The 26,459-nt window shown below is 39.8% G+C and overlaps 4 protein-coding genes across 4 annotated transcripts; 1 reads left to right on the forward strand and 3 right to left on the reverse strand.

The window, feature by feature from the left end:
- Positions 1-4,386: 4,386 nt before the first annotated feature.
- LOC138855096 (cuticle protein 7-like) lies at positions 4,387-10,765 on the reverse strand. The gene is made up of 3 exons (XM_070102250.1): positions 10,664-10,765; positions 5,022-5,129; positions 4,387-4,672 (listed from the first exon to the last, which is right to left on the reverse strand). The coding sequence occupies exons 1-3, from the start codon at positions 10,763-10,765 to the stop codon at positions 4,403-4,405; spliced, it is 480 nt and encodes a 159-aa protein (XP_069958351.1). The 3' UTR covers positions 4,387-4,402.
- A 5,161-nt stretch (positions 10,766-15,926) lies between these two features.
- LOC138855100 (cuticle protein 7-like) lies at positions 15,927-16,608 on the reverse strand. The gene is made up of 2 exons (XM_070102347.1): positions 16,405-16,608; positions 15,927-16,267 (listed from the first exon to the last, which is right to left on the reverse strand). The coding sequence occupies exons 1-2, from the start codon at positions 16,588-16,590 to the stop codon at positions 15,962-15,964; spliced, it is 492 nt and encodes a 163-aa protein (XP_069958448.1). The 5' UTR covers positions 16,591-16,608; the 3' UTR covers positions 15,927-15,961.
- A 3,931-nt stretch (positions 16,609-20,539) lies between these two features.
- On the forward strand, positions 20,540-22,318 carry LOC128699762 (cuticle protein 7-like). Its single transcript, XM_070102354.1, has 3 exons — positions 20,540-20,581; positions 21,194-21,301; positions 21,874-22,318. Exons 1-3 carry the CDS (start codon positions 20,576-20,578, stop codon positions 22,159-22,161), a joined length of 402 nt encoding a protein of 133 aa, XP_069958455.1. The 5' UTR covers positions 20,540-20,575; the 3' UTR covers positions 22,162-22,318.
- A 261-nt stretch (positions 22,319-22,579) lies between these two features.
- LOC138855099 (cuticle protein 7-like) lies at positions 22,580-24,051 on the reverse strand. The gene is made up of 3 exons (XM_070102345.1): positions 24,037-24,051; positions 23,590-23,793; positions 22,580-23,449 (listed from the first exon to the last, which is right to left on the reverse strand). The coding sequence occupies exons 1-3, from the start codon at positions 24,040-24,042 to the stop codon at positions 23,129-23,131; spliced, it is 531 nt and encodes a 176-aa protein (XP_069958446.1). The 5' UTR covers positions 24,043-24,051; the 3' UTR covers positions 22,580-23,128.
- Between the last annotated feature and the right edge of the window lie 2,408 nt (positions 24,052-26,459).

A 26,459-nucleotide genomic window follows, 5' to 3' on the forward strand; every position in this document is an offset into this window, starting at 1 on the left:
ATAGCACCACGACAACTAGACGGTAAACAACATAGACTGACAGTAGCCCTATAGCACCACGACAACAACTAGACGGTAAACAACACAGGCTGACAGTAGCCCTATAGCACCACGACAACAACTAGACGGTAAACAATACAGGCTGACAGTAGCCCTATAGCACCACGACAACAACTAGACGGTAAACAACACAGGCTGATAGTAGCCCTATAGCACCACGACAACAACTAGACGGTAAACAATGCAGGCTGACAGTAGCCCTATAGCACCACGACAACAACTAGACGGTAAACAACACAGGCTGACAGTATCCCTATAGCAACACGACAACAACTAGACGGTAAACAACACAGGCTGACAGGGGCCCTATAGCACCACGACACCAACTAGACGGTAAACAACACAGGCTGATAGTAGCCCTATAACACCACGACAACAACTAGACGGTAAACAACACAGGCTGATAGTAGCCCTATAACACCACGACAACAACTAGACGGTAAACAACACAGGCTGACAGTAGCCCTATAGCAACACGACAACAACTAGACTGTAAACAACACAGGCTGACAGGGGCCCTATGGCACCACGACAACAACTAGACGGTAAAAAACACAAGCTGACGGTAGCCCTATAGCACCACGACAACAACTAGACGGTAAACAACACAGGCTGACAGTAGCCCTATAGCACCACGACAACAACTAGACGGTAAACAACACAGGCTGACAGTAGCCCTATAGCAACACGACAACAACTAGACGGTAAACAACACAGGCTGACGGGGGCCCTATAGCACCACGACAACAACTAGACGGTAAAAAACACAAGCTGACGGTAGCCCTATAGCACCACGACAACAACTAGACGGTAAACAACACAGGCTGACAGTAGCCCTATAGCACCACGACAACAACTAGACGGTAAACAACACAGGCTGACAGTAGCCCTATAGCACCACGACAACAACTAGACGGTAAACAACACAGGCTGACAGTAGCCCTATAGCACCACGACAACAACTAGACGGTAAACAACACAGGCTGACAGTAGCCCTATAGCACCACGACAACAACTAGACGGTAAACAACACAGGCTGACAGTAGCCCTATAGCAACACGACAACAACTAGACGGTAAAAAACACAAGCTGACGGTAGCCCTATAGCACCACGACAACAACTAGACGGTAAACAACACAGGCTGACAGTAGCCCTATAGCAACACGACAACAACTAGACGGTAAAAAACACAAGCTGACGGTAGCCCTATAGCACCACGACAACAACTAGACGGTAAACAACACAGGCTGACAGTAGCCCTATAGCACCACGACAACAACTAGACGGTAAACAACACAGGCTGACAGTAGCCCTATAGCAACACGACAACAACTAGACGGTAAACAACACAGGCTGACAGTAGCCCTATAGCACCACGACAACAACTAGACGGTAAACAACACAGGCTGACAGTGGCCCTATAGCACCACGACAACAACTAGACGGTAAACAATACAGGCTGATAGTAGCCCTATAACACCACGACAACAACTAGACGGTAAACAACACAGGCTGACAGTAGCCCTATAACACAATAACAACTATTCTTTGATCGTGAGTCAGTCTTCTTCAGTCAAATGCACCATCTTCGTTTACTACTACAACCGCTGCCTTTGTAGTTGAGGGAAAAAGCCAACTGTGTAGGTCAAACGTTTTAAAAAATAGACATCCAACTGTTGCAATCATCAACCCGTAAGGGTTCAACCGAACCTGGGTAATTCGGTGTACTTTGGACTTGACCAAAGACAGAAGTTTGTGTGTAAAACTTCCTTGTATCAAGAGCCCTTCCAATCACATACACTCCAGAGTGTGTATACACTGTGGAATGTACATACACTGTAGAGACACCAATGTGTATAGGTATATTCACTGTTTTTTTTCCTTGATTATTTTCAGAATGTGTTTTTTTGAGTGATTTACAAATATTACATTATATTTTTGATATATTAATGCTGAAGAAATGGTAAAGGCAGACCCATACACAGTTTCAGGAGTATGACAGGCAGTGGCGGACCTATATTTTTGTGCCTGTTATGGGGGCCCCTTTGCAATCCCTTCTCATACAATAGACTCAAAATTTTTAAGCAGTATGGACAAAAGTAGCTTCTGGGGCCCCTCCGGGATTAGGGGCCCTCAAGCTTAAGTTTCATTCGTTTCACAGTAGACCCGCCTCTGATAACAAGGCAGGAGAGAGTAAAGCTAGCAAGCGGCTTGGCAAGAGACACGGGACCAGGAGCTACGAGTCAACCACTGCAGCTGCGTACACGTAAGCACAGAGAGGGATGACCAAGCTGATGCACCTACAATGGAATCCCCTACTGAGGCAACACCAGTTAAATTATTTTAAAAATTTGAAAAAAATTGACTTTATGGCTGAGTTTAAACCGATAGTTTAATGATAAAAATATTTAATAGCAATAATAATATTTTTATTTTTACAAGTACATGTACAAAGTATACAGGTACACGTACAAGGTATACAGGTACACGTACAAGGTATACAGGTACACGTACAAGGTATACAGGTACACGTACAAGGTATACAGGTACACGTACAAGGTATACAGGTACACGTACAAGGTATACAGGTACACGTACAAGGTATACAGGTACACGTACAAGGTATACAGGTACACGTACAAGGTATACAGGTACACGTACAAGGTATACAGGTACACGTACAAGGTATACAGGTACACGTACAAGGTATACAGGTACACGTACAAGGTATACAGGTACACGTACAAGGTATACAGGTACACGTACAAGGTATACAGGTACACGTACAAGATATACAGGTACACGTACAAGGTATACAGGTACACGTACAAGGTATACAGGTACACGTACAAGGTATACAGGTACACGTACAAGGTATACAGGTACACGTACAAGGTATACAGGTACACGTACAAGGTATACAGGTACACGTACAAGGTATACAGGTACACGTACAAGGTATACAGGTACACGTACAAGGTATACAGGTACATGTACAAGGTATACAAGTATATGTACAAGGTATACAGGTACATGTACAAGGTATACAGGTACACGTACAAGGTATACAGGTACACGTACAAGGTATACAAGTATATGTACAAGGTATACAGGTACATGTACAAGGTATACAGGTACATGTACAAGGTATACAAGTACATGTACAAGGTATACAAGTACACGTACAAGGTATACAGGTACATGTACAAGGTATACAAGTATATGTACAAGGTATACAGGTACATGTACAAGGTATACAGGTACATGTACAAGGTATACAAGTACATGTACAAGGTATACAAGTACACGTACAAGGTATACAGGTACATGTACAAGGTATACAGGTACATGTACAAGGTATACAAGTACATGTACAAGGTATACAAGTACATGTACAAGGTATACAAGTACATGTACAAGATACACAAGTACATGTACAAGGTATACAAGTACATGTACAAGGTATACAGACCATAGCTGACATCAATGACATACTACTATATACAAAGTCCCTTGTTATGCAGAGCATTTCCCGCAACTTAGGTCAGTTTTGTCCCAGGATGCGACCCACACCACTCCACTAACACCCAGGATAATTATTTTAATTAAAAGAAACTCTAAACCGCAAGGGTTATACAGCATAACACCCAGGAACCCATTTTACTGATGGGTGAACATGGACAACAGGTGTAAAGAAACACGCCCAATGTTTCAACCCTCGCCAGGACTCGAACCTGGACACTCAGCATGTGATGCGAGAACTTTTGCCATCAGGCCACGGGGGCCACCAATGTTGATAACTTTTTTCTGCTTTTCAAAGACCTCCATGGAGAGAAATATTTATGACCACGTTTCGGTCCGACTTAGAAAATTAACTAGTCATTTGACCAGTTAATGGACCAAATCGGACCGAAACGTCGTGGGTAAGCTTCTCTCTCCTATGTGCGGGTTATATTGTTCGAGTCACGGTATTGTGTTTTGTTATTCTTTAGAACACAGTGGATATACATCGTGAGGCGTATTTATCTGTGTATATATACCTGAGAGTATATGCCCTGTCACAGACCAAAACCCTCTCCAGGTATTCTCCAGGCAACTTTTAGTTTAGGGATGAGAGTATTCTTGACAGGTAGTGAACAGGTTACATACGGCCTAAATGATTTTTCTTTTCCATCTTATTGAAATTTTTTAAATCAGTCAATTATATGCATAGGTATTCGTGTAAGTTTTCAGTTTTCAGATGTGAGAATTATTCATGATTGTTTATTAAGTACTTAGTGAATACAATTTATGGATTTAAAGCTTTATTTCTAAGATTTGTTGGTACTCAGGATAAATATATTAGATGTAAACAGGGGCAGGCCTATAGGCTGGTACAGGCTTGTATGTAGGCTGGTAAGCAGGGTATCTGGCTTCTCCTATATATTTGACCTCGGCCAAGTAGCCAGAGTCACCACTGACAGTGTAGGTCACCAGCTGGATACGACCGTCGGGGAGCTGCACGGAGTACGACCCTTTGGTGTCGTAGCCATCACGAGTCTCCTGGTGACCGAAGTTGTTACCAGAGAAGTCATCGTTGATGCTATATCCAAAGTTGTACTTTGGTGGAACCTGTATAGCAAAGAGCCAAAATATAGTACATTTAGAATTACATTTCTCCCTGTATCTAAACGTTGAATGTGCCTGATGTATTTAGCAGTCCAAAAGGTTCATTATAGAATGAGTCTCCTTGTATCTAAACGTTGAATGTGCCTGATGTATTTAGCAGTCCTAAAGGTTCATTATAGAATATTTCTCTTTGTATCTAAACGTTGAATGTGAGTAATGTATTTAGCAGTCCAAAAAGTTCATTATAGAATGATTCTCCTTGTACATAAACGTTGAATGTGCCTGATGTATTTAGCAGTCCTGAAGGTACATTACAGAATAGCATCGCAGGGCAATACACTGCTCTCATTACCTGATATGCAGGAAGTGGTCTATAGGAGAGAGCTGGGTTGTAGCCATAGCTGGGAAGTAGAGACGGTGCAGCCAGAGTAGCAGCAACGAGACTCAGAGTAAGGATGACCTGTGTTGAAAATTACAATTTTGAAGTATTTGGTTTATATTTGAGTATATAGTACGCTATCATGTAATGGGATTGAAAAGTGCATTTAAATTTTTTAGTACATACTATGAAGCCTTTTCTGTGCTTTATAAGATTGAATACCATTAACGTATAAATAAATATATATATATATATATATATATATATATATATATATATATATATATATATATATATATATATATATATATATATATATATATATATATATATATATATATATATATATATATATATATATGCCATATATGTAAAACTGGTCAATTAGCAAGAACTCATTTAAAATTAAGTCCTTTCTAAAATTTTCTCTTATACGTTTAAAGATATATTTTTTTCATTAATGTTAATGTAAAAATTTTTAATTTTGCTCCAAAAGAATCTTAGAAGAATAATTTATTTTAGCCTAACCCAACTAAATATATTTTAGATTTGTTTACAGTAATTTAATACTAAACAAACACAGTGAAATGTATTTTTTTCGTTAGGTTCAGAATGATTTTGGTGAAATTATTGCATACACAAATTTTCGATTGTCCTATATGGCAAGATGAGCGTTACTATTTAAGCCTAGATTGAAAGTTCTGCCTATTCGGCACGACATATATATATATACATGTATATATATATATATATATATATATATATATATATATATATATATATATGCACTTAACAATTCGCAAACGGGCGAACTTTTAACAAACAGTATCTCTGAGTCCACAGCAGGATTCGAACCTGCACACTTTGTATCAAAGAACACAGTACTTTCCCCACTCAGCCAGATTTGGCTTAGTGGCGAATCTATAAATACTTGCATAATACCAGTCAACAAGAAGTTAATACGAGAGTAAGTAACGTCACCCTCATGATGGTGTTGCAGTGTCTGAATGTTGTGTTTCTCTCGCTGCCCATCTCTTTATATACCTTCAAGAGTACCTGCTCTCAGTGCTATGATGCCCATCTGCTCAACTCAGTCGCATGAGGGGCGGGGCTAGGAGTGAGAGGGGGCGTGGTGGGGGTCAAGGTTAGCTGAATCATGTTACTTATGGGGGTCATGATTGTGTATGTTCTCAATTCAGGTGACCTAGGAGTATCCCAGAGGTCACGGCTGCAAAGGTACCCAAGTGAAGTAACCTGGAGAACTGCACCAGAGGTCACAACTGCAAAGGTATCCTTCTGTGGTGGCTTGATGCTTTGCCAGAAGTTAAGATTGCAAAGGCATCAGACATACCCTTCTGAGGTGACTTGGTACCTCACCAGACGTACCCTACAAAGGTGACCTGGGGCGACCTTGCTTCCCACCCTCGCTGCTTAAATCTGCGTGAGAACCCCTGCTTTACGGGGCAAAATGTCTTGACTTATTACCTTACTCTGGAAGATGGTCTTGTGGCGTCTCCACCCACACCCTGAACCAGACTTGTTTTTCTTAGCTTCTTTCTTCTTCTCTGCTTCTTCCCTTTCTACGTTTCTTCTCTCTCTTCTACCTCTTCTTTATTATTATCCCCTGCTCTCTAATTTAATTGCTAAGACTATTTAGCTCAGTTTTATTATTACGTTTTCAGACATCAGCACAGTCTTCAAATAGTAGGTATTGACATCAGCTTTCTCAGTTATTATTATTATTACTATAGTATTAGTATTAGTAGTAATAGTGGTAGTAGCAGTAGCAGTAGTAGAATTAGTAGTAGTAGCAGTAGTAGAATTAATAGTAGTAATAGTAGTAGTATTAGTAGTAGTGGTAGTAGTAGTAGAATTAGTGGTAGTAGTAGTAGTAGTAGTAGTTGTTGTTGTGGTAGTAGTAGTAGCGGTAGTAGAATTAGTAATAGTAGTAGTAGTAGTAGTAGTCAGAGCATATAGTATCATGAGACAAGCTAAACTTGTGGGGGGGCCATACAGTACCTGAGGAACAGGAAGTAATTAGGTTCCATCTACCGACCTAGAGAACTCCTTTAATTCCTCGAGTCAAGAATCCATCACCAGCATCAACCTTCCTTACCCCAAAGGGCAAGTTTTCTCCCCGAAAATTTGGCAGAATTTCGTAAGCGAAGGCATCTCTCTCGCTGCTGCCCTTTGACTTAGTGACGGGCTGAGCTCCAGTTGTTTTAAAATATTAAAGAAAATTTTGCGCGTGATTACATACTTACAAAGACTGTGATTTTAATGCAGTTAATAACTTACAGGAAATTTTCATATACTCATCAGGGTAACTAGGGATCCCAGGGCAGCTAGTTTTCTGTTCCAGCGACTCAGCGTTGCTGTTCAGAGGGGCACGTGCCCCAGTTCTGAAGAGCTGGATGAGATTTTCGCATTATAATCAGTGACAAACACGTAACAATATGTACTAGACATGTATCTCTCACGCCTCAAGTACTGAATATGCCATATTTGCCTCAACAATGTTTCTTTTAAATCTTCTGTAACATATTATGTAATAAAATATACATATTCATAAAAATTGAAAAGATGGGGTGGTAGAGGAAGTGGAATATTCAAACGGCTTCAAGAAGAAATCCAAATATTCTTCCTTGAACCCTTTTTATCCACTTCTCCGAGGCTATGGGTCCAACAATTTACACCAGAGTTGGACCCCATATATATACATATATATGTATGTATATATATATATATGTATATATATATATATATATATATATATATATATATATATATATATATATATATATATATATATATATACATATATATGTGTATATATATATGTATATATATATATATATATATATATATATATATATATATATATATATATATATATATATATATATATATATATATATATATATATATATATGTCGTGCCGAATAGGCAGAACTTGCGATCTTGGCTTAAATAGCAACGCTCATCTTGCCATATAGGACTAGTGAAAATTTGTGTATACAATAATTTCGCCAAAATCATTCTGAACCTAACGAAAAAAATATATTTCACTGTGTTTGTTAAGTATCAAATTACTGTAAACATATGTAAAATATATTTAGTTGGGTTAGGCTAAAATAAATTGTTCTTGTTATAATAAGGTTAGGTAAGTTTTCTAAGTTCCTTTTGGTGCAAAATTATAAATTTTTACATCAACATTAATGAAAAAAAATATATCTTTAAACGTATAAGAGAAAATTTTAGAAAGAACTTAATTTTAAATGAGTTCTTGCTAATTGACCAGTTTTACATATTCGGCACGATATATATATGTCGTGCCGAATATGTAAAACTGGTCAGTTAGCAAGAACTCATTTAAAATTAAGTCCTTTCTGAAATTTTCTCTTATACGTTTAAAGATATATTTTTTTCATTAATGTTAATGTAAAAAATTTGCACCAAAAGAATCTTAGAAAACTTACCTAACCTTATTATAACAAGAGCAATTTATTTTTGCCTAACCCAACTAAATATATTTTAAATACGATTACAATAATTTAGTACTAAACAATCACAATCAAATATATTTTTTTCCTTGGGTTCAGAATGATTTTGGCGAAATTATTGCATACACAAATTTTCACTTGTCCTATATGGCAAGATGAGCGTTGCTATTTAAGCCAAGATCGCAAGTTCTGCCTATTCGGCACGACATATATATATACATACATATATATATATATATATATATATATATATATATATATATATATATATATATATATATATATATATATATATATATATATATATATATATATATATATATATATATATATATATATATATATATATATATATATATATATATATATATATACACTGTTTTCTTTTTGTGATGAAATCTTCGTAAATCTAATTCGTCTGTGCTATTTAACAGAAGTAATGACTGGAAGTATAAGCCTCCCTCCGTCTGACATAGGGAGAGTAAGGTCTGGCATCCTGGCATAGCTTGTCCTTGGTCTATTCTGGCTCTACCACACCCCCAGCTGTCATGGCACTCGTGAAGGCGGGTCGTGGGTACTAAGGCAGTTCGTGGATAGCACCAGGGCAGGTCGTGGGTACCACCAAGGTTGAGGCAGATAACCAGAGCACCAAACTTGATCTCACTAACAATATAAGTCAAACTCTTCCTCACTCCCCAGGTAAAAACATAGTGAACTAGCGATACAAGGCTCCATATGCGCAGATTTAATCACAGTTGGCCTCTGTTTTAGGTATTAAAGTATTCTTGATGACCCTCGTGTAGTAGATATACTTAAAACCCCATTAGCCAACCAGTCATGAAGACGTAACAGTAAATATTAGAGAAAGACGTCATTCATAATGGTTTTTAAACTCTAAGAAGGTTTATTAAGACTTAAATTGTCTTTATTAAAGTCTTATACTTTTAAAAAAGTTTCCAGTAGCCATTTGTCTTTGTTAACTTCAGATAAAAACATAAGAGGAACGTTTCGTTACGGAAGGCCTCTTGAAGAAGCCGATGGTGGACAAACGTTTCCTTAGGTAAATATCTTTATCTGTCACTACTTGTTTTTCCCACAACTTGAGTCATCATAACATTTCAGACCAGAACTTTGGAGTTTTACGACTCTCTGACTACGGGTTCAAGTCCCACCCGTGGTATGGTTTGTTTGTAATCGTGTCACTACGATTTCGTGAGTCATATATATATATATATATATATATATATATATATATATATATATATATATATATATATATATATATATATATATATATATATATATATATATATAGTTATTTGTATATTGTTCCAGTCACGGTATTGTGCATTATTGTTCTTTACAAAGATCTTATGGATCTTAATAAACTTTATATATTTAGGCACCTATTTACTGCTGGGTAAACATAGGTTGTACCTCGCATCGGATGGAAGATGATGGCAGGAGCGAGGAAGAATAGGGTTTGTCAGGAAACAGGATAGGTGTTTTCTGACGCGGGTCATAGTCATACCATGACCCACAGCTGGAGCTTTTGGTCATCTGACCGATATCTTCCACTGGCTTACCCCCTCCACCTCTTTAAAAATTGTGGCTGATTATAAGCATTCTTGGGGAGGAAGTGTTGCAAGCATAACTAGCCTTAATGACATATCATAGTTAACAACCCACTCAGACTGGTTGTTACATCATCTGTCTCTCACCCCAGATGATCTCACAATGCATGTCACTCATCTTATATACTTATCGTCTAAGTCCATAATGCTCATCATCGTACAGAAAAGGTAATTAACCCCAAGAAGAAATGGTTCTTAAGTTCATATCTAAGGAAATATTATTTACAATATTACAGAAAAATTTGAAACGTCTTTGATAAAAAATATGGGTACACTATCTCTTTTACGTGGATTGAACAGCCAGGAAGATATATACCGTATTGTCCGGCATATAAGGCGCATCTTTTTTCCCACAGAAAGTCTTGGAAAGTCACCCTGTACCTTATATGCTTAAGGCCAGTGTCATGGACAGGCTTTGAGTTACGCTTTAGCGTAAAGTAAGAGAGTAATTAGTCCTTGAATATGATTTCTGATTTACCGTTATGATACTTCTGTTGTGCGTCTTATATGTCGGAAAGTACGGTACTTCTAGGTGGACATTATCATCATGGGTAATGAGACACTTCTTGCCAAACCGCATTCTGCTGGGTAAACAGAGAAAATGTGCAAAAGGGAGACGTTTTATTGTGAATTTTGAAATGGAATATACATTTCAGAAGTAAACATATTCATTATAGTCAATAACCATGAACACTTGTTAAAAGCATCATTCCGAAGTGGCTGTTTCCGTACTGTGTACATGAAGGTAGACGCCTTATCACTGCATATTCTCTGAGAGATGTATATTACTCGGTGGATATTCATAGACGTGTATGCAAAAAACCACTGTGAAAAAATAGTGAACTTCCCATGGATTTCGTAATTTCTCACATTATTAAGGAACTGCAAAAAATAATAGAGCAGCAGAAGGCAGGTGAGCAGGTGATAAACATGAATGAGCCTCGTGTAGTAGATGATTTTAAACCTAAACGATAACATGGATTATCAGTCAGGTGGGAGGGAGCAGCGCGTCCCATAAACATCTGAACCAGCGATGAACAGAGAACCAAATTACAACAACGAGAAACTAAATTAGATTCAGGCTTCAAGCAGTTGTGTGCCCCCGAGCAAAACCAGGTCAGCTGTTAGTGAGCTTAAAGTCAGTGACTCGTGAAGAGTGAGTCACTGAGATGAGCTTTTGTGATGTAGGGCTCACGGAGAGTCGTATCTTGCAAGAACTTCATGACTACCTTGGGTGGTGCTAACACACACACACACACACACATACACACACACACACAGCAGTAAGACAAGAGAGAGAGGGGTGGGTAGATTGCTTTTTCTTGGACTGTAAGAAGGCGTTTGACACAGTTCCACACAAGAGATTAGTGTAGAAGCTGGAGGACCAAGCAGGGATAACAGGGAAGGCACTACAATGGATCAGAGAATACCTGTCAGGAAGACAACAGCGAGTCATGGTACGTGGCGAGGTGTCAGAGTGGGCGCTTGTGACGAGCGGGGTTCCACAAAGGTCAATCCAAGGACCGGTGCTGTTTCTGGTATTTGTGAACGACATGACGGAAGGAATAGACTCAGATATGTCACTGTTTGCAGATGATGTGAAGTTGATGAGAAGAATGCAGTCGGACGAGGACCAGGCAAAACTACAAAGGGATCTGGACAGGCTGCAAACCTGGTCCAGCAACTGGCTCCTGGAGTTCAACCCCACCAAGTGCAATGTCATAAATATTGGGGAAGTGCAAAGAAGACCACAGACAGAGTACAGTCTAGGGGGCCAGAGACTACAAACCTCACTCAAGGAAAAGATCTTGGGGTGAGTACAACACCGAGCACATCTCCTGAGGCGCACATCAACCAAATAACTACTGCAGCATACGGGCGCCTAGAAAACTTAAGAATAGCATTCCGACATCTCAGTAAGGAATCGTTCAAGACCCTGTACACTGTGTATGTCAGGCCTATATTGAAGCATGCAGCACAAGTTTGGAACCCACACCTAGCCAAGCACGTAAGGAAATTATAGAAAGTGCAAAAGTTTGCAACAAGAATAGTCCTGTAGTTAAGGGGCATGTCCTACGAGGAGAGGTTAAGGGAAATCGACCTGACGACACTGGAAGACAGGAGAGATAGGAGGAATATGATAACGACGTATAAAATACTGAGAGCAATCGACAAGGCAGACAGAGACAGAATGTTCCTGAGATGGGACACAGCAACAAGAGGTCACATTTGGAAGTTGAAGACTCAGATGAATCACAGGGATGTTAGGAAGTATTTCTTCAGTCACAGAGTAGTCAGGAAGTGGAATAGCCTGGGAAGTGATGTAATGGAGGCAGGATCCATATATAGCTTTAAGAAGAGTTATGATAAAGCTCATGGAGCGGGAAGAGTGATCAAGTAGCGGCCAGTGAAGAGGCGGGGCCAGGAGCTATGAATCGACCCCTGCAACCACAACTAAGTGAATACAACTAGGTGAGTACACACACACACACACACACACACACACACACACACACACACACACACACACACACACACACACAAACATACACACACACACACACACACACACACACACACACACACACCACCACCACCACCACCACCTCCACCACCACCACCACCACCACTCCATCCCTCCCTCCTTCCTCCCTGCCACCCTCAATCTAAATAACATTCAATTCTTATTTTCGATTTTATTTAAAACTTCACATAACACGTACACAGGTAAGAAAGAAATCATACCTAAATTTAGCAATATTAATAACCAGCACTAATACCCAGCAAGTCCTCTAAAAATTAAACTATTTGCAACTAGCTATAACTCATCTATATATACCGAACTTTAACCATGTGAGACAAGGTACTTTCATATTTATGCACTTACACGGTTTAGTCTTCGTTCACTGGCATTACAACAGGTGACTGAAATACATAACAGTATTCAGTGCAATCCTAACACTATCATTCACTCAACACAAGTTACATCTTACCACAAAATATATTCAGGTCTAAACATTATCCTACAACTTTATAAAACATAAGACAAACGTCGTTTAGGGTTGAGTTACGTTCCCTGTCTCTCCTCTCACTTTCCCTTGTATTCTCATATATATGAGAGTCCCACTTATACAGCAGGTTAGGTTCTGGGCTACTACTGTTAAGGAGGGCCACACTTATACAGCAGGTTAGGTTCTGGGTTACTACTGTTAAGGAGGTCCACACTTATACAGCAGGTTAAGTTCTGGGTTATTGCTGTGAAGGAGGGCCACACTTATACAGCAGGCTAGGCTCCTGGCTACTGCTGTAAAGGAGAGGTCCGCTTGTACAGCAGGTTAGGTTCTGGGCTACTACTGTTAAGGAGGGCCACACTTATACAGCAGGTTAAGTTCTGGGTTATTGCTATGAAGGAGGGCCACACTTATACAGCAGGTTAGGTTCTGGGCTACTACTGTTAAGGAGGGCCACACTTATACAGCAGTTTAAGTTCTGGGCTATTGCTGTGAAGGAGGGCCACACTTATACAGCAGGCTAGGTTCCTGGCTACTGCTGTAAAGGAGAGGTCCGCTTATACAGCAGGTTAGGTTCCGGGCTACTGCTGTAAAGGAAGGTCCCGCTTATCCTATACAGCAGGTTAGGTTCCGGGCTACTGCTGTGAAGGAGGGCCACACTTATACAGCAGGTTAAGTTCTGGGCTATTGCTGTAAAGGAGGGCCACACTTATACAGCAGGCTAGGTTCCGGGCTACTGCTGTAAAGGAGGGTCCCCCTTATACAGCAGATTAGATTCCTGGCTACTGCTGTAAAGGAGGGTCCCGCTTATACAGCAGATTAGATTCCTGGCTACTGCTGTAAAGGAGGGCCCCGCTTATACAGCAGGTTAGATTCCTGGATACTGCTGTGAAGGAGAGCCCCGCTTATACAGCAGATTAGATTCCTGGTTACTGCTGTAAAGGAGGGCCAGCTTATCCTATACAACAGATTAAGCTCTAGGCTACTGCTGTAAAGCGAAAACCATTATAAAATGAATCATAGATTTTTGTCACTTTTAAATACCTATAAAAATCTGATAACATGTTTACACTGTCATATATTAAGTAAGCAACAGAGCTAGGCCTAAAAAATGTATATACAATATGCACACCTTACCTTAAAATATTTTCGCCCTTAGCTTATAGAGAGTGGTGAATATATTTATTGTAAAATGTCTGAACAGATGAAGAATGTGTATAACTGAAAGCCGCTGTATTAGTGAAACACCATAGAGCTAAGCACTGTAAAGAGAAGCACTGTATCTAAGAGCTGTAAAGTGAGTCACTAAAACTTAGCGCTGTAAAGCAGGGCATGTCTGTACCTCGCCTAACAATCTTCACCTGTCATTTGATAACTCTGAACAATTTTTTTATAAGTCTTGCATTTATTTTTGTTTTTGAAGATTACATTATGATTTTTGAGCAGTGCATTACGTGGTTCTTTTCGAGCCTGTCTGCCTAGTGGAGACCTTTAATAATGAGTTGCCAATACTTTTAAGTAGGCTGCGTCGCTTGGCCCTTGACTGGCATATTCCAGATGCCTTCTTGATGTATGTATGAGGTACATTTAATTTCTAACTTTTTCTAAGTTACCTTGGCCGTATATATATATATATATATATATATATATATATATATATATATATATATATATATATATATATATATATATATATATATATATATATATATGCAAGGAATTCGCGAGAGCATGCGAAATATACACAAACACTGATCTCTGGCTGAAGGAGACTCGAACCTACGAACCTCAGGACAAGGTACGCAGTAAAGCACTGCGTACCTTGTCCTGAGGTTCGTAGGTTCGAGTCTCCTTCAGCCAGAGATCAGTGTTTATATATATATATATATATATATATATATATATATATATATATATATATATATATATATATATATATATATATATATATATATATATATATATATATATATATATGTGTGTGTGTGTGTGTGTGTGTGTGTGTGTGTGTGTGTGTATATATATAATAAGTGATCGGCAGTCCGCTTCATTCTCTTGTGACAGGATGGTAGTGCTTTTCTGTTGTGTGGATATTCACCATCCTGTCAAGCTGCACGGTCGTCAACAGCCTCCCGATCCCGTCAGTGTGAGAGGAGGATGGCGCATCCCTCGGCTGTTGATGTCTGTCTACCTCCTGCCAGTGTGACATATTTCAGAGCCTTTCGTTTCCCACTTAAGTGAAATAACGGGACTACGTCCAAGGATGCTAACGAGGTAGATTTCCAACATCCTATGATCTGTATTGTAGACATTCTAATGTCACGATTAATAGTCTCTCCATAAATTAATCTGGTCACAGACGGGGGCCTCAGGGGTAGTGACTCGAGAAACCCTCTCCGGGTATCACCAGTCACCTTCGGTATTTTAGAGAGTGCGGCTTTATTTTTGGTAGTCAATTTTGTTTTAAATTTAATGTATTTTTATGAGTGCATCTCTCTATATGTGTGCGCACGGAGACCACACATGATATATATACCTCCCATGTAAATATGGAAGGGTATACGTCTTTAGGATTAAATTCTTGAAAAATCTCAACATTTTCTGCCTATAAAAATAAAAAAAAAAGTGAGTGTACACTTACGATAAATCAAGAAAAAACTTCATTTGGAGAAGAAAAATTCTTTGTAAAATTTCAAAAACATTTATAAATATAATTCACAGGGTCAATACAGATTGGTAGTTCGCTCATTTCACGATTTAGGAATTCAGCTATAGACGGGTCCAGGGGTGTAGCTTGGAGTAGGATGGTAGGATGGAGCAGGTTTGTAGGATAGAGCAGGATGGTAGGAAGGTTGGTAGTGAGGGTACTGAGCCTCTCCCTGGTAGGTGACCTCAGCCACGTAGCCAGAGTCACCATTGACAGTGTAGGTCACCTGCTGCAGACGACCGTCAGGGAGCTGCACGTAGTAAGTCCCCTGGGTGTTGTAGCCATCACGAGTCTCCTGGTGACCGAAGTCGTTACCGGAATAGTCGTCCTTCACAGCATAGTTGAAGTCGTACCGAGGATGACTCTGTGAAATAATCATAACATAAACTGGCATGGCATGTGTTATGTTATATTCTCTTAGATTTATATTATATATTAACTTTTTCATATCTAAAATATATAACAAATACATAAGCAATTGAATATTTTTGGATAACTTACATCATAGGACGGGGATGGCTTGTAGGATGGAGTGGGATGGTAGGAAGCTGGCTGGTAGGAGGGAGCTGGGCTGTATGATGGAGTGGGTTTGTAGTGTGGGGCAGGAGGGTAGGATGGAGTGGGTCTATAGTGTGGGGCAGGAGGGTAACCATACTGTGGTGGCACACCCACCACGATACCCACCATGGCTAGAGCAAATACCACCTTTATTAAGAAACGACAAACATTATTTTTGTGTTGACGACCAGAATGCACTACTCAACATGGATAAATATAGAGAAACAGAGACATAAACTTTAGTAGCTGATAACCAACACTTCAATGCCCCATATAATTTGTGGAATAGCAATTATGTCTATAAAACCAGGTCTTCAGTAAAATTCTTAAACACGTATGGTAACTCAGAAAAATGAAGGTAAACTTTGTTTAATAGTTACGTATCACCTTCATGTTGTTGCTGGGACGAGAGAATGAATGATGTTGACCAGAGCTGTGGAGTTATATACTGTGCCTCTCCCAGGGTGGGAGTGCTGGAGGGAGGGAGGAGTGGAGTGTTTACTGTAGTTCCTACAGAAGTCACCACTCCCCTTTCCTGAGAGAGCTACGACCTTCCAAACCATACCCCCGGCCGGGATTGAACCCGCTGTCATAGAGTCTCAAAACTCCAGCCCGTCGCGTTAGCCACTAGACCAGCTAGCCACAATAAGATTCATCCAACTAGGTATATTTCTACACCATAGGAAGGTTAGCACAGGCACCACTGTGACCACAAATGCAAGTTTTTACAGACGAATCTCCAGCTAGCGTGGCCGTGACGAACTCTAGCTCAAGTCCCTTCACTGCCGTCAACATGTCATTACGATTTCTTGAGTCATACGACCTTCCAATCTAACAACAAACACACTCACAACTACACAAACACAACACTGCTTAACCTGACTCACCAAGCATTTCAACTGCAGCTCCTCTTTATGCCTACTTCTAGGGTCAGAAATATCTTTAAATTATAAAAGAGAAAGTATACAAGTATCCCAGGATGAGTGTATTTAAATAAGGATATGTGTGGATGTGTCAGCTAAGATGTGCTTAAAAACAGATTAATTGCAGTTTGTTTCGGGGGACGTATTTTTGTGAAACATCTGAGAGCAATGAAGTCACACACCATAACTTTCTTATTATGCCATCACACACGTTAGTTTTCCTGCTATACGATATTACATTCAGACGTTGTAGTTTCCCTATCATTCTCCAACACCTAGGGATATAGAACTCTCACACTCGATGGTTTATCCTGTCAGACTCCATTACATAGAATCCACAAATAACCCGCACATAAAAGAGATAAGCTTACGACGACGTTTCGGTCCGACTTGGACCATTTACAAAGTCACACTAACCAGAAGTGGAGCAGGACGGCTATATATAGGCAGGAAGAGGTGGTGGTAGTAGTAGTAGTAGTACAAGAATGGTATATAATACCGACAAGATGAAATTAAGACACATGCGCAACACCCGGGCATCTCTATCGTAGACGTTTCGCCATCCAGCCCGGGTGTTGCGCATGTGTCTTAATTTCATCTTGTCGGTATTATATACCATTCTTGTACTACTATTACTACTACCACCACCTCTTCCTGCCTATATATAGCCGTCCTGCTCCACTTCTGGTTAGTGTGACTTTGTAAATGGTCCAAGTCGGACCGAAACGCCGTCGTAAGCTTCTCTCTTTTATGTGCGGGTTATCTGTGTATCGTTCCAGTCACGGTATTGTGCCTTTTTTTGTTATTTGTTACGTAGTTTTCCAGAAACTAAGAGTCGGCTCTGTGTTTCTGTTGAAAGAATATCAGAGATGCATCCACCTCAAAACGCAAAAAGTACTTCAAATCAGGGCAATAAACTGATACATATGAAGGAACTCGGAGGAAACAGGTTAACCAGGCTTAAGTACAGAAAAATCTGTTGGGATGTTGCAGCAAGTGGAGAGAGTCGGACCACAAGACAACGGTATCAAGTATCAGATCTGACACCATCATGGACAAGGGGATAAGGAAGCATTCGGCATACGGGTTAACGTATTCTACAGACTCATGACTTAATCTTTACAGATATTCACATAGTCCATACACACCTCTTCTCTGGTACGGCTGGATAACATTAGGGACGTGTCTCCATGAGACACCTGCTGTCTATGTTCACCCATCAGTATAAAATAGGTGCCTGGGTGTTAGTGGACTGGTGTGGGTCGCATCCTGGGACAAAACTGACCTAATTTGTGGGAAATGCTCAGCATAACAAGCGGCTTTCTATATATTAGTATGTCATTGATGTCAACTATGGTCTGTATACCTTGTACATGTACATGTAGAAATATATTATTATTATTATTATTATTATTATTATTATTTTTTATTATTATTATCACACCAGCCGATTCCCACCAAGGCAGGGTGGCCCGAAAAAGAAAAACTTTCACCATCATTCACTCCATCACTGTCTTGCCAGAAGGGTGCTTTACACTACAGTTTTTAAACTGCAACATTAACACCCCTCCTTCAGAGTGCAGGCACTGTACTTCCCATCTCCAGGACTCAAGTCCGGCCTGCCGGTTTCCCTGAATCCCTTCATAAATGTTACTTTGCTCACACTCCAACAGCACGTCAAGTATTAAAAACCATTTGTCTCCATTCACTCCTATCAAACACGCTCACGCATGCCTGCTGGAAGTCCAAGCCCCTCGCACACAAAACCTCCTTTACCCCCTCCCTCCAACCCTTCCTAGGCCGACCCCTACCCCGCCTTCCTTCCACTACAGACTGATACACTCTTGAAGTCATTCTATTTCGCTCCATTCTCTCTACATGTCCGAACCACCTCAACAACCCTTCCTCAGCCCTCTGGACAACAGTTTTGGTAATCCCGCACCTCCTCCTAACTTCCAAACTACGAATTCTCTGCATTATATTCACACCACACATTGCCCTCAGACATGACATCTCCACTGCCTCCAGCCTTCTCCTCGCTGCAACATTCATCACCCACGCTTCACACCCATATAAGAGCGTTGGTAAAACTATACTCTCATACATTCCCCTCTTTGCCTCCAAGGACAAAGTTCTCTGTCTCCACAGACTCCTAAGTGCACCACTCACTCTTTTTCCCTCATCAATTCTATGATTCACCTCATCTTTCATAGACCCATCCGCTGACACGTCCACTCCCAAATATCTGAATACGTTCACCTCCTCCATACTCTCTCCCTCCAATCTGATATTCAATCTTTCATCACCTAATCTTTTTGTTATCCTCATAACCTTACTCTTTCCTGTATTCACCTTTAATTTTCTTCTTTTGCACACCCTACCAAATTCATCCACCAATCTCTGCAACTTCTCTTCAGAATCTCCCAAGAGCACAGTGTCATCAGCAAAGAGCAGCTGTGACAACTCCCACTTTGTGTGTGATTCTTTATCTTTTAACTCCACGCCTCTTGCCAAGACCCTCGCATTTATTATTTATTATTTATTATTTATTATTTATTATTATTATTATTATTATTATTATTATTATTATTATTATTATTATTATTATTATTATTATTATTACTCTGTATATATTCCCAATTCCAAAATGTACTCTCTCTCCAATTTTTAAAAAGGTTGATTCGAAGAAGATATGTAAATATAACGTCCACCTTCATTTGTCTTCATTTTTCATAAATGAGTGAAAAATGCTGTGATAGGATTACCGAGTGTGGGAAATGTCCTGGGAGGACGCAGCTGATGTCCTGGGAGGACGCAGCTGATGTCCTGGGAGGACGCAGCTGATGTCCTGGGAGGACGCAGCTGATGTCCTGGGAGGACGCAGCTGATGTCCTGGGAGGACGCAGCTGATGTCCTGGGAGGACGCAGCTGATGTCCTGGGAGGACGCAGCTGATGTCCTGGGAGGACGCAGCTGATGTCTGGTATACCTACACAAGCGTGACTGATGCCTGTCACTTTGCATCCACTGACGCAGTCCATATTTTCACTCTTTATCCACAACATTTCTGTCTTTTTTTCTATTTAACCCAGTTGTTGCATGCTGGGCATCACGACATGCCCAGAGGTCCCTGGAGAGTATATAAGCAGTGGGGCAGCATGGCTGGGCACCACACACACTACCATCACTACCATGAAGGTAACCCATCACGGTATTTCTGATAAATTTTTGCAACGGAAAATAATGATTTTTCAGACTTGATATCAGATATTACATATAAAGAGCTATTATATTCATAATTCCAGTCTGTAATACATGTATGTATAAGTCAGCCTAATATACAGGGTGCCATAGGCCACAATAGAAAGAATCTGAGTTCAATCTAAGGCGGGACGAGGCATGAATAATGTTTAAGTCTATTACCCCTGTTCTCCTTGTAATAAATTGTTACCATGGGTTTTTAGTCAACTGTTGTGGGTTGCATCCTGGGGCAGGACGTAAGCATTTACGATTTTTTTCTTTTTTTCAAATTATTTCCCGTGTATCAGCAAAACTATTTTGGCTAAATATAAATTATTTTAGTTACATTTCAAAATGGGTTAAATTAGATTAATAAGTCTTTGTATGTAAAATTGTTGCAAGAGACGACACATTATGATAAGACTTAAATGGAAGAAATTTTGTTATTAAAGGTACAAAACGTTTCGCGAACGAGACATTTTGCACCATTAATAAGATTTGGCCTTTGACACTTTATTTTCACTACTTTTCTGGGTTTATTAAGTATCAAACTCTTCATTTCTTCACCAGGTCATTCTTGTAGTAACTCTGGCTGCAGCTGGTATGGCAGCACCATCTGGACCACCATACGGGTTCTCACCAGCACCATCATACAGACCAGCACCATCCTACGCTTCGGTAAAGTAACCCTGTTTATACTCACCTATTCCTGGTTATAGGGGTTTATTCACAGCTCTTGGCCCTGCCTCTGAACATGGCTGTTACCTGGTTCACTCCTATAGCCTCGTAGTTGCTATAATTCCTATAGTTTTAGCGATGTTTGGAGTCAGCCTTATGGCTATTCATGTTTTACGTGGTAGGTATTATGCAAGAAAAGAATTTTATCTGTTAGTGAGCTTAATATACTTCCATAAGCTTGAGACTTCGTACATATACATACTGAGATGTTGCAAGCAATTTAAGTGACTCGTTATATGAAGTTTAGAAAATAATATTGAAGCAAATAGCAACTAATCCACAATTTTGAGAGAAAGCTTTACATGAAGGCTCGGGACATCCTGGACCAACTGACAATGGTCCAGGATGGACATCAACATCGTTTACTGTTGTCATTCCAAATTGTGGTTCAGTTGTGAATTGTTCAAGCCATATTATTGTAATTTATATTATCTACTTTCAAAATATTCACAAACGGAAAACGTTATTTTGGTTATAAATCTTAACTGGCCATTCCATTTTCTCCTTGGTAGGCTCCAGCACGGTACAGCTTCGACTATGCTGTGAACGACCCTCCCTCCGGCAACGACTTCGGTCACCAGGAGTCTCGTGATGGTGACCACACTCAGGGGTCGTACTACGTGCAGCTCCCCGACGGTCGTCTGCAGCAGGTGACCTACACTGTCAGTGGTGACTCTGGCTACCTGGCTGAGGTCACCTACCAAGGAGAAGCCAGGTACCCGACCTACCAGCCAGCCTACAGGCCTGCCCCAACCTATACACCACTCCCAGTCTTTAGGCCCACCCCAGTGTATGGCTAAAAATTCATTTATGATTAATTTAGTATGCAAATTATATAGTCGAAATCGCCAGTAAGCTTTACATTAGGCAGGACAGGTCAGCATGGAAATTTTGAGTTTAGCCAAAAAATAATATTTGAGAATAACCTTGTATTGTGTATCAATAACAATTGTTTCAATAAATGATCCAATATTAATTTGTGATTTGCATATCTAGTTATCGTTTGTTTGCAATATTTATTTGATTATCAGGAAAGAGATTTAATGGACAGAAAAGCTGAGCACAAGATATACAACTTCTTTGGAACTGTAGGTAATCAAACAAATTTATATTGTTTGGACTGTCTTGGATTCATTATATCGTCTTCATAATAGTTTGCTATAAACCATTATCAAGACTTTTTCTCTCTAAATTGTGAATTAAAAGTGAAAATGTAAATTGTACTAATTTGGATTTATGTGTATTAGAAGGAAACAATCAGCTTTCGTTATGTTATGAGCTCTATCAACTTATGATAAAGCTCTATAGTGAAATGTCCCAATGTAAGCTTCTTCTGTAACTGAATATTGTCGACGAAGCACTAAAATGTAAATGCTCTGTTGTCCGTTCTCTAATCTGCCTAATGTCGACTCTCACATTCCAAAAGTTTTCAGAGAATTTCCATGCACAGAGGCAGACTCCAGCTGCTGCATAATTGTCGTCACGATCTACTAAGGCATCAGTACACAGTCCTTTGATTGGAAAACACGCTGGTGTTTGTGCAATGCATTGGTGGAGCTGAACGCATTGGTGGAGCTGAACTTGGTGGTTGGGTGATGGGTGGGCGAAGCTTGGATAATGGTGAGGTGTGTGGATGAATAATGTTAAATGTACTGTCTATTCTTCATAAATGTGACAGAAACTGTTACACTGGGGTTAAAAGAGGATCATAGCTTGTTCTCAGTTTATTGATAAATATTATGTCAAGATATGAATACACGATGACAGTTATGCATAGACTGGCAGAGGACTGTAGCTTGGAGTTGGATGATAAGATGGAGAAGGCTTGTAGGATGGTTTAGGATAAGATGGAGCAGTAGTGTAGGAAGGTTGGTAGTGAGGGTACTGAGCCTCTCCCTGGTAGGTGACCTCAGCCACGTAGCCAGAGTCACCATTGACAGTGTAGGTCACCTGCTGCAGACGACCGTCAGGGAGCTGCACGTAGTAAGTCCCCTGGGTGTTGTAGCCATCACGAGTCTCCTGGTGACCGAAGTCGTTACCAGAATAGTCGTCTTTCACAGCATAGTTGAAGTCGTACCGAGGATGACTCTGTGGAATGATCACAACATAAACTGGCACAGAATGTGTTATGTTATTTTCTCTAAGAATTATATTAAATAATTTTAGTTTTTTCATATCTAAAATATATAATAAATAAATAAGCAATTAAATATTCCTAGATAACTTACATCATAGGACGGGGATGGCTTGTAGGATGGAGTGGGATGGTAGGGAGCTGGCTGGTAGGAGGGAGCTGGGCTGTATGATGGAGTGGGTTTGTAATGTGGGGCAGGAGGGTAGGATGGAGTGGGCCTATAGTGTCGGGCAGGAGGGTAACCATACTGTTGTGGCACACCCACCACGACACTCACCATGGCTAGAGCAAATGCCACCTGTGTTAAGAAACGACAAGCATTATTTTTGTGTTGACGACCAGAATGCGATACTCAACATGGATAAATATAGAGAAACAGAGACATAAACTTTAGTGGTTGATAACCAACACTTCGATTGCCCACATAATTTGTGGAAGAACGGAAATTATGTCTATAAAAACAGGTCTTCAGTAAAATTCTTAAATATAATTGATAATTCAGAAAAATGAAAGTAAATACTTTTCAGTAGTTGCATCTCACCTTCATGTTGTTGCTGGGACGAGAGAATGAATGATGTTGACCAGAGCTGTGGAGTTATATACTGAGCCTCTCCCAGGGTGGGAGTGCTGGAGGGAGGGAGGAGTGGAGTGTTTACTGTAGTTCCTACAGAAGTCACCACGCCCCTTTCCTGAGAGAGCTACGACCTTCCAATCCAACAACAAACACACTCACAACTACACAAACACAACACTGCTTAACCTGACTGACCAAGCAATGCGGACATCAACCGCAGAGCCACGCTAAAATATGCATAATTGTGGGGTCGTAGATAACATAAATTTATAAAAAGAACGCATTCACGTATTCCACAATATTGTGCCTGCCAAGATATACTGAGAAATAAATTAAGTGAAGTCTGGATGTCTTCAGACATGTATTCTTCCGATAAAACCCGGAAATGGCTCAGGTTAATCCAGTCAGATTAATCTTATTTATTTTATTAGTGAAGTAACAGGAGAATATTTACTTCATGTAACCCTTACCTATTATGCTAAGCTATGTGGGTGACAGTTTATTATTGTGCCTTGTGGGACACCCACTGAGTCCAGTTTAGGTGAGTCACGGCTGTCTACAGGCTGGGTTCACCATAATGTTTTCGGTTCCCCTATATTCGTGCTTCAACTGAGATTGTATTATTATACACCCGCACAATAATACAGCGAATAGTAACCCAAAAAAGTACTGCAGTACAGAGGTCAAAGAGGGTCTTTATCAGACAACCCCCTGTTAGCATAGCTACCTGGCACATAGTGCCACAGTACCTCTGTCATAGTGCCACGGTACCTCCGTCACTGACTCAACACGTCATCTTGTAATGTAGTGTCAGCTGCCTTTTCTTGACGATTTAGAAAACATCAGTAAGGCAAAAAATCGTCAAGGAGTAAAATTTTCCGATTTTTTCTAAAATAAAATAATTTACATCACAATCAAATGTTAATAAAAATTTGAAAGAAATCTCTTATTCCGATGGGTTCGATTACTTTGCAACAGTAATTTATAGATTCGTTTAACTTTTTTAACCTCGTTTCTTCGTCTACTTTGTTATACACTGGTTCAAGTTAACCCTCTCTAGTGATGCACTGATAACTTTCTCTTTTCTCAAGATTAACAATAGTTACATTAAACGCAATAGTTTCAGACACACAATAGCGGTAACTTAAACAAATTTAACCTAGAATAATCCACGAAAGTCAGTGTGTTATATTAGCGAATTATTCCAGCCACAGAATTGTGTTTTTATTCTCTGTAACTAAAAAAACGATTAACAAAGCCCCTTGATACATCAAATTAGAGAATATATATAATAAAAAACTATGTAAAATCAAGTTAAGGCAACGTAAATGGTAGAAAATTATTTAAAACTAGTACCAGGACCACTCATGGAGAAAACAGTGTCACGGTGCACCGTGGCATGGTGAGGGTTCAGGTTCGATTCCCGGCGAAGAGGTGGAAACATTGGACGTGTTTCCTTATACCGGCTGTCTATGTTCACCCATCAGTAAAATAGGTATCTAGGTGTTAGTGGACTTGTGTGGGTCGTATCCTGAGACAAAACTGACCTAATTTGCGAGAAATGCTCAGCATAACAAGCGGCTTTCTATATAGTAGTATGTCATTCATGTCAGCTATGGTCTGTATACCTTGTACGTACACGACTCCGTCGTGTAAGATTTTTTCTTTTCAGTCTCGATTGCAAATGATCTTTTCCTGTCATGGTGCATCACACTGGATGACTTTTGCTGATCATCACACGGGTCAGTTTTTCTTTTAAGAATATCAGAGATAAAGTCATCTCAAAACGTAAACAGCATCTGAGATTCAGGCAATATACTGATATCTTTGAAGGAACTCTGGGAAAACAGGTTAACCATACTAGAGCTCAGGTGTTGGGATGCTGCAGCAACTAGAGAGAGACAATCTCACCAGAAGACATTAGCATCAACATGACAGACACGGGATAAAAAAAAGTGTTCAGAACACGGACTAATCTTATTCGTCAAACTCGACGACTTGATCTTAACAGATATTCACATGCTCATGTCATACACACCTCTAAACAGTAGCCACTTTGTCTATATGGTTCCATGTACCATATATACTCTCTAAAGATTTGAAAAAACTTGGTTTCCAAGAAATAGATATCTCAAATTAAGGTCCATGTGTGTGTGTCTCCATGTTTTCATAACTGCATTCAAAAATACTGTGAAATAACAAAAAAAGGCACAATACCGTGTCTGGAACGATACACAAATAACCCGCACATTTGTGTATACTGTGAAAATGTGTGTTATAGGATTACTGAGTGTTGGAAACATACGAAGAGGCTTCAGAGTGTCCTTGTACACAACGTGATCCATGCATGACACATGATCTTAGTGACCCAGTCCACATTTTCACTATTT

This window comes from Cherax quadricarinatus, chromosome 81 (genome assembly GCF_038502225.1).
Source record: "Cherax quadricarinatus isolate ZL_2023a chromosome 81, ASM3850222v1, whole genome shotgun sequence".
NCBI classification, from domain to species: Eukaryota; Metazoa; Arthropoda; class Malacostraca; order Decapoda; family Parastacidae; genus Cherax; species Cherax quadricarinatus.

Coding starts and splice junctions, on each gene's coding strand:
- LOC138855096 (XM_070102250.1), bottom strand. CDS start 10,765: ATGCGGTTTGGCAAGAAGTGTCTCATTACCCATGATGATAATGTCCAC. Junction 5,130..10,663: donor ACAACAGAAGTATCATAACG/GTAAATCAGAAA, acceptor TTTTCAACACAG/GTCATCCTTACTCTGAGTCT. Junction 4,673..5,021: donor GACCACTTCCTGCATATCAG/GTAATGAGAGCA, acceptor TTTGCTATACAG/GTTCCACCAAAGTACAACTT.
- LOC138855100 (XM_070102347.1), bottom strand. CDS start 16,590: ATGGTGGGTATCGTGGTGGGTGTGCCACCACAGTATGGTTACCCTCCT. Junction 16,268..16,404: donor AGCCATCCCCGTCCTATGAT/GTAAGTTATCCA, acceptor ATTATTTCACAG/AGTCATCCTCGGTACGACTT.
- LOC128699762 (XM_070102354.1), top strand. Junction 21,302..21,873: donor CAGCACCATCCTACGCTTCG/GTAAAGTAACCC, acceptor TCTCCTTGGTAG/GCTCCAGCACGGTACAGCTT.
- LOC138855099 (XM_070102345.1), bottom strand. Junction 23,450..23,589: donor AGCCATCCCCGTCCTATGAT/GTAAGTTATCTA, acceptor ATCATTCCACAG/AGTCATCCTCGGTACGACTT.